Genomic DNA, 8,128 nt, shown 5'->3' with positions numbered 1-8,128 from the left:
CTAACCAAGCCAGTTTCTGTGGAGACTGCTTGAACTTCCTTAGTGTCACAACATACTGAGTTGTGGTGGAGCACCTCCTCACTTGAGGTGCGATGAGGCAAGAGGAGTATTGCCAAGGTGAATGATCTTGGAGGTTTGTTCAGTGTTACTTCATGAGATACAAGACATCCTGAAGGTTGCAACAATCATTTGGTATCAACTCACCAAGGTAGAGATTGTTGTGTTTTTGGCTCGTTGATGCATGTTGGAATTAGAATTCAGTAATCAAATCCAAGTTTAGAAAGGAAATAAGTTAGCACAGCTATTCTATATGTTTTAGGAGAGCATATCTTCTAATATTCTATTAGGATTTGTGTTAGGTTTAGTAATCCTAGTCCATATTGTATCAGCAGCCTCTATTGATATAAATAGGGCTGCAGGGGGGTTTTTTAGAGAGAGAGATAGAAATCCTAAAGAGAGAGCTAAGGGTGATAGAAAGATAGGAGCTATACAGGGAGGGGTTAAGGTCTGCAATAAGTACTTGTACCTAAATTCTTCAGTACTAGTAAATCTCTCAAGAGAGATCGTGGAGGTAGGCTTCAACTGAACCACTATCATTTTAGTGTGTTTATGTTTACTCTTCTTTGCTTATATCGCGGATAACTATTAAGATCTAAAGGCGATTATAACAACACTACTTAGCCTGTTTGAATACCAATTCATAATGTCTATTGAATCAGAAAAACCATGTCTGATTTTCCTCTTTCTTGGTAATTGGTCAGAAACAAAACAACATTGTCTACAGATAAATATTAATCTCTATTCCTAACACTATCAATTAATATCAGTCAAGCCATGCCCGATTCATAATACATTGATTTATAAAACCAAACGACTAGCTGTCCAGCCTGGACCTATTTCTGACTGGGAATTCAGATGAAATTAAAAGACAGAATTGATGACAAGTCTAGAGTACCTAGCAGTATATCGTAGTTGGTTCAAACAGATTTCATGAGAAGATATTATTTACGCAAGAATGACGAATCAAATTTGCCATTTGTTATTCCAATTATACAGGCATCATTTTTACATATATAATCAGAAAAACAACTGGCAACGACAGAAAACAAAGGACTACGGAAGCCTCTCTATACAAAGGTTAATACCACTCCATCCCTCCGATCCTTCACTCAATGCTATTCACTTTTATTCATTCTCTTTTTTCCCTTTCCTATTAAGAGTTCATTTACCTTTTTACAGTATGGAGTATGCACGGATCACCTCAACTATAGGCGCTCGGCAAAGTGGGCACTTGCCTCCACCACGAACCAATTCGTTTGCACATTTTGAACATGTACACATATGCCCGCATCTGCAACAAAGAAATCAAAAATCACTGAAAGAAACTAGATCTTGGACACATGAAGAACAACAGTGAACATGTGTATCATGCAAAACACAAAATAACTGTGTCACATTCACAATTAGGTATACTTAATTGACAAGTAGGTATACCTATACAAGAGAGAATCGATGTGACTATCACAACAAACACAACAGGTTCCTTTTCTTACATGACCCCATCTAGAACCATCCTCTGATGTCTCAGCACTTGAACCTGCAATATAATCACATTAATCATAAATCACTGGTAGCAATAGAGCTATAATGGGCAAGAAAACAAAAAAGGAAGGAGCCACATCCACCTACCCTACGATTATACACTGTCAAAAAAAAAACATGCATGTTTACTGGTATCCAGTAATCTAAAACAAACCTTTTTCACCAGAAGAACGATTAAGAGCCGCAGAGACTTCCTGTCTGACAGAACGTTGCAACTCCAATTGCATATCCATGCATGCCTCCAACATCCTTTGCATTTGGCTCATGCCTTGCTGGAGTCTTGCCATGTCTGATCTGAGATCATTAAACATCTCCCATTCCTGCTCCATATCAGAATCCACATTTAAGAAAACCAACAGAGAAAAAATGCTAGCACAGAAACAAGTCCAATTAGCACCAATTCTTAAACAAACAGTTGTTCGACTTGGTACAGTATTCTAAAATCTCTTTACTGTAAGATGTCTCAGATGTCAAACATCTTAAGGAGTCTGAATGCAAGCATAAGATAAGTGAACCCGACTAGATACCCATTGCACAAAAGTTATTTCAGCAGACTTTCAGATACTAATCAGAGGTCATTGAACCATCCAAAAGAAAAAAAATTGAGTCCATTCTAGAGATGGCAGTCATCAAAACACATGCTAATAGGGCTCGGAGGGAATAAAAATAAACATAGATTTTTTTTCTATTAAAAAGCACATGCATATATAGCAAGAAAAACCAACAGTGTTACCAAAATATGCTGGAGAAAGGATCAAGAAAGTTCCAGTAAATCCTGGAGATAAAACCTCAGATATCCAAAGTGTATAAAGAAATGTTCAGGATACTGCAAGTATAAAATTTTCCAAATCCATTGTACAAGTGATCTAAAAATGAATCAATACAATCGTCTAATTTTAGGACTAAGATTTTATCTTTTTGGAGGATGGAAAACAACCAACCACTGTATTCCTTTTCAAAATTGAATTATTAAATTAAAAATGAATTGACTTAATCTGATATAATAAAATTCGAAGTTGGATTGAATCTAAGATCAATCCATAATCAGGGAAGATAGAAGACTCACAATTTCTGAACGATGCATGCTATGGCGAGACCAGCCGGTGTTATGTAAATCCTGATGCCATAAAGGTTGTGGTGGGGGAACCGGCGGAGGTGGTAGAACACGTGAAGGTCTGTTGATGGAATCAGGCTGATCTTCATTCAGCTCATCTCTTTGCTGGTCCTGGTCCTGCACTGGTGAAGCCGGAGTTGGTGTTGGCAAGGTTCTATGCAAATCCCAATCAATGGGAGCACGACTTTGCCTTTCAACATATGACTGTATCAGCTGGTCCAGACTTTCACGGAATCCACTACGAAGAAGATTTGAAACACTTCTCCTACAAATTAAAAATCATGACCATATGAGATACAAATAATGGAATCGGTGTCTAGTTCAACAAACTCAATTTACTATTATTCAATTACCTGCTCAGAAGTTCCCTGAGTTCCATACTGTACACGGTATCATCATCTGGTGGATTAAATCTATTGAATCTTCTAACCGAACCAGGACGACGATTTCTCACAGGACCGGAAGGCCCTTCTGACCACCTCCCAACAGCTTCCCGAGAACTATTTGTGCGCCATGTACCCTGAGCTTCTTGTTGATGACCTGTTTCTCCATCAGAATTTCGTGCAGTTTCCTGAGGCCAATTATTTGCAGAAGTTTCTGGCCAATTTTCAACAATATCTTCAGCATTACCTTCCCTCCAATCATTAAACTGATGAAAAGTCGTCTGCTCCCAGTTATGTCTCTCATCTTCAGCAGTTGGTTCCTGCCAATTTCCCCCTTGATTGGCAGTGTCTTGCCAATCAGGTTGCTCAAAAGCTGTATTATTTTCCAAGTTCCCCAATAGTGTGGGGAACTGATTGTCACCTCCCTCGCTCCCAGTTTGGGTTTGCTCATGAGGTTCCAGTTGAACATCCTGAGAAGCATTTGTTTGGGTATGATTGCTTCTAGAATCATTTAAATTACTGTTAGTTGGGGAATCACCCTGGCCGTCAACTTGACCACGAACTATATTTTCTAATCTGAAACGGAACCCTTCCCTAATAAGAATGCAGACAGTCATCATGCTAAGCAAACTCACTTTCAATTCTGATACTTCAATAAAATCAAACAACATATTTACATATAATCACAGGGAGGAGCATTAAATCAACAAACAAAATGAAATAAAGATTAAAAAAACATAATTGAGTCGAAATTCTTCTATTTAAGGTGGTCATATATTATTCATGGGTAATAAATTGCCATGCAATAATCAAAGCTCTAATTATGTTCAATATCAAAAAAGTAAAAAAAAAAAAGGACTTCCAGTACAATTTTGGAAGACCAACATCTTTCAATGACATAAATATGGGTGCTTTTTTTTTTAAACAACTGATATTTGAGATCACAAACCTTAAATCAGAAACAGTGTGTCTCTGTCTCAATTGAACTAATTCACCTGCAGCCACAGAAGGTGGTCTTTCTTCTTCAATAGGTCTTTCATTTCGCAAGAATCTACCTCTGAGTAATGACTGCAAAAGTTTAATTGCATTAGTAGCCCTGTCAGGGTCACATATATATAAGTGAATACTTGGAGCATTATAGGGGTAGAATTATAGAGTAATGTAAATTTTAAATCAGACAACTGCATACTAGCCATTGTAACTATACTAATATACACAGGAAAAACCTGATAAGATGCATAAAAGAAAAAATGGGGAGGTGATTGATTACAAGAAATGAACATTAAGAAATGTGGAGGAGTCTACAAATAATTTTGCATCCTTGAGATAAATGTCCACCTTGTATTAATCTTGGGGGGAGGGGGAACTGAAGTGAATTTGGGAGAAAACTGAGCAACTTATCAATATGGTGACTATAATGATATCCATGCAACAAAACCAAATAGTATACGCTTCTGAAAAAGCTCATAACCTACTAATGATCATCGTGAACGAGAGGAATTTGTACTACAATTCCAACCATAGTTTGACCACACACTACTTATCCATTACTAAATACAAGACCGCAAAAGTTCATTCAACATCGATAATGTGATTACAATTAAAACTAACTTCCATATGATGCTATAAAAAATTCAGACCCATAATGTTAGAAACGAGCACTAAGAATTTTGTAGGATTACATGGTATATTGCACATTCATGTTAACATAGAAAACCTATGAAACACAGCTGGTAGATCTCAAATTCATGTTTATATAGACCTATGAACCACATCACCCTGTGGAAGTAATTGAGTTGGTTTAAAAATAGAGTTAATCTTCACAACTGACCTGAATGCGGTTGCGATGAGCAAAATCAGAAACAGCTCGATGCTCCACCAAAGACTGAAGCTCCCTTTGTCTTTCCCTCTCAACTCTCACAAGCGAATCCATAATTGCTTGTCTTCCACGCAACCTCAACATATCCCGACGAATGTGCTCTGGTTGGCTCTCTTCCTGGTCAGCTGTTGAACCATCACGTTCTCCACTGACTTGAGAGCCACCATTGGTGACCTGATCTTCCCGTCGACCTCCACGACCACCTCTTTGCTGACTAGCCATTTGGACCCACTCTCGGACAATTCTCACCCTTTCCCGCTCTGTCTCACCAAGCCACTCTGCCCTAGGACTACTATTCCTCTGACCAACATTGGGTTCCTGATCACTAATGCCTGTTTCCATCCATCCCCGTACAATTTGCCTCACTCTCTCCCTCTCAACTTCACCAAGATCAGGGGATTGCTCCCTTCTAGATGCATTAATATCACCTCGTTCATTGTGAGAGCCCATCCGACCATTGGACCAACTCCCATACTCATTTTCACTCTCACTCACATCCACCAAAGACCCACGATTCTCACTCCCCCGACTCTCAGACCTATTTATGCTCCGCTCATTAGTATTAGACTCTGCACTCCTCTGCTGCCTCAACCTTTCCCTCACCCTCCCACGTGCTCTACTTAACAAATGCTCATCCTCCAGCTCCCGCCACATTTGCAAAATCGTAGACGCCTGAGTGCTCGGCCTCTCCACAGCCCCCTGCCGCCTCGACGTCGGGGACTGCGACTCCCTCAAGAAGGAGGAATCAAGCATCGAAACCGTATGCAACCCCGCAAGCGCCATCAGCTCCGACTCCCGGTTCCTCCTCTCAATTGTAGTAATCATTTCCTGCGCCTGCCGCGCTGCCCACCTGCTCAGAATCCTCGACTGGTGGCGCCGGGCCGCAGAGGACTCCGCCAGAGTATCCCCGTCCAAATCCAGCCTCCGCCTCCTCCGAACAAGATGCTCCCCCTCGTCATCCTCATCGTCAGCATTCCGAGGAGAGCTACATGAAGCATATGACACACATTCATCCAAATGCCCACGCATGAATTCATCATATCCACTCTCGAAATCGCTGCAAGCATCAGCTGATTCCGGCTTCTGTTGCCGCGGCTCAAAATCCGTCATTGCAAACCCAAACCTTCTACCTCTCTACCCCCACAATCCCTTCATTTACAAATCCCAAAGCCAACAAACCAATCCCAAAAAGCTAATCCGACATTCAATATCTACAACAACACCTAACCTCGATTACCAAAATCAGAAAATATACAAAATTGAACCCAACAGTGACGCCTGACCTAAATTGAAATCAAATTATAATCACGAGAAGGTGCATCCCCCACCGCATACGAAAATCACAACCACAATTGGCAATCAGGTGATTCCGCGAACAGAAAGAAGAATACTTGAGAGGCGAAATAGATCGGCGCAAGAGCATTGCCGGAAATTTGAACACGACGTACCTATGGAGCTTTTGCCGGTTATCTCCTAATCCCAGTGTGGTCAAGTCTGAGAGAGAAGGAGAGCACAGAGAGAGAGAGAGAGAGTTGGTCTCTAACGAAACCCTAGGCTTCAGGGAAATGTGAGTGAAAGAGAGGAATTGTTGAAGACGCAGAGAAAAGAGGAGAGAATGATTTTCAGTATTTATAAATTTTTTACGACATTTTCAGACATTAAGAAATAAAGAAAGAAGAAGAGGGAGAGAGAAGAGCGGCGGTCTATTAGGTGATGCCACGTAGCTGGGTTATTTTCTATATGTAGTTGATTTTTTTCTCTCATGGGTCATTGGCATTTCCAATGTCACATCAGATATTAGTGATTTGGATTTTTCTTTCTGTATTAAATTTTGATTTCTTATAGCTCAATTTTAAAAACCACCAGAAAAGTAACGGAGAAAAAGATAAGCGCCGTACGCGCTTGTATTGGAGGAAAAGTTTTTGCAAAATGTGGTGTCTCTTGTCCGGCTGTGCAGCGATGTTCGTGCCGGCCTTTAGCCTCGCTGGCGTGCGGTTTCTGTGGTCGGACGAGATGGCGGATTTGTGCTCCGGCTTTGTGATCGGAGACCTAGGCAGAGTGGATCTGAGATGAGACCGAGAATTGTGGCGGTGATTGCACGGGATGGGGCTCTATGGTGGAAGAGATGGTCCAGCCTTGCGATGGTGATTGTGGTCCTTGTAGCGCCGAGGGGAGAGATCGACAGTGGCTCTGGGAGGAGAGATGTTGAGTGTCCAATCGTTGGTGGATCTTTTTCTCTAAGATCCGGCTCTCAAATTTCTTGGTGGTGATGGGTGATGGCTGCCGGATCTCTGCCAGTGATTGTCTTTCATCAACAGTCAGGGACCAAGTGTGGCCGCGACGCAAAGGACTGGGTGATGGTGGTCTCAGTGCAATGGCGGTGCAATACTTGGTTCAATCCTTGGGCCTGTTGTGTTCCTCTTTGATTGTGGGCCTGCTGGCTTCTGTTGGGCCTTGTTTGGCCTGAAATTAAGGGTTGGGTTCAATTTTTGGGCCTTAACCAAATTGTTTGGTTTGTTAGTGTGTTTATTTTTTTTATTTTGTTTAATAATTCCCTACATATATTTTGTAAGGGGAGTCGGGCTTCGTGTCTGTGGCTGCACTCTTTGTGCCTTGTCTGCTCTAGATAGGCGGTGAGTTCCTTGCTTTGTCCAATGGTTGTTGTCGCCTAGAGGCAGGATGAAACTAAGTGTCGTCGAATTGATCTTACGGCGACAACATAGTTGGAGAGCTGTTGTATTGGACATTAGGATATATAATTGCTGCTTCATTGTTGTTAGGGTCTCATATCTATTTTGTCCTTCTATATGTGACCACTGTTTTAAAGCAAATAGAGTCGCCATCAGAGTAGTACTTTTTGGTAGTTGGTGTTTTGTTGAGTACTTGTTTGTAGAAATCTTTGATATTATGTCAGGTTTTTGTAATCAGGGTTTAGGCTTCACGTCCCCCCTTATATTCGATAGTTTCATTAATGAAGGCTTGAGCGTAGCCACACAAGCCCTCCATTTAAAAAAAAAGTTTTGATTTCTTTGATTTTCTTTTTTGGTATCTGATATTGGAAACTGGAAAAGAATCCAAACGTAACATGTAATTGGAAGAAAATCCACAACTAGAAGAAAAATCCAATCAATAAGGTGTGTAACTAATTGT

At 40.9% G+C, this 8,128-nt stretch overlaps 1 protein-coding gene across 2 annotated transcripts; it reads right to left on the bottom strand.

Moving 5' to 3' along the window:
• Window positions 1–972: 972 nt before the first annotated feature.
• LOC126802923 (uncharacterized) lies at window positions 973–6,589 on the bottom strand. 2 transcript variants are annotated; one of them, XM_050530640.1, is made up of 7 exons: window positions 4,931–6,589; window positions 4,049–4,167; window positions 3,070–3,693; window positions 2,669–2,981; window positions 1,757–1,922; window positions 1,495–1,597; window positions 973–1,351 (listed from the first exon to the last, which is right to left on the bottom strand). In XM_050530640.1, exons 1-7 carry the CDS (start codon window positions 6,086–6,088, stop codon window positions 1,234–1,236), a joined length of 2,601 nt encoding a protein of 866 aa, XP_050386597.1. In that variant the 5' UTR covers window positions 6,089–6,589; the 3' UTR covers window positions 973–1,233. The 2 variants fall into 2 exon arrangements, with proteins under 2 accessions (XP_050386597.1, XP_050386598.1); XM_050530641.1 differs by having other exon boundaries at window positions 3,070–3,675.
• Between the last annotated feature and the right edge of the window lie 1,539 nt (window positions 6,590–8,128).

Source organism: Argentina anserina, chromosome 7 (assembly GCF_933775445.1).
Source record: "Argentina anserina chromosome 7, drPotAnse1.1, whole genome shotgun sequence".
Lineage (NCBI taxonomy): Eukaryota > Viridiplantae > Streptophyta > Magnoliopsida > Rosales > Rosaceae > Argentina > Argentina anserina.
This window is presented reverse-complemented; position numbering and strand designations above follow the sequence as displayed.

Bases quoted from the DNA above. Each gene is read 5' to 3' on its own strand.
- LOC126802923 (XM_050530640.1), bottom strand. From the start codon at position 6,088: ATGACGGATTTTGAGCCGCGGCAACAGAAGCCGGAATCAGCTGATGCT. The intron at 4,168-4,930 runs GTCAGTTGTGAA...AAACTTTTGCAG, and splicing joins CTCATCGCAACCGCATTCAG to TCATTACTCAGAGGTAGATT. The intron at 1,598-1,756 runs GTTTGTTTTAGA...ATTATATTGCAG, and splicing joins TCGTTCTTCTGGTGAAAAAG to GTTCAAGTGCTGAGACATCA.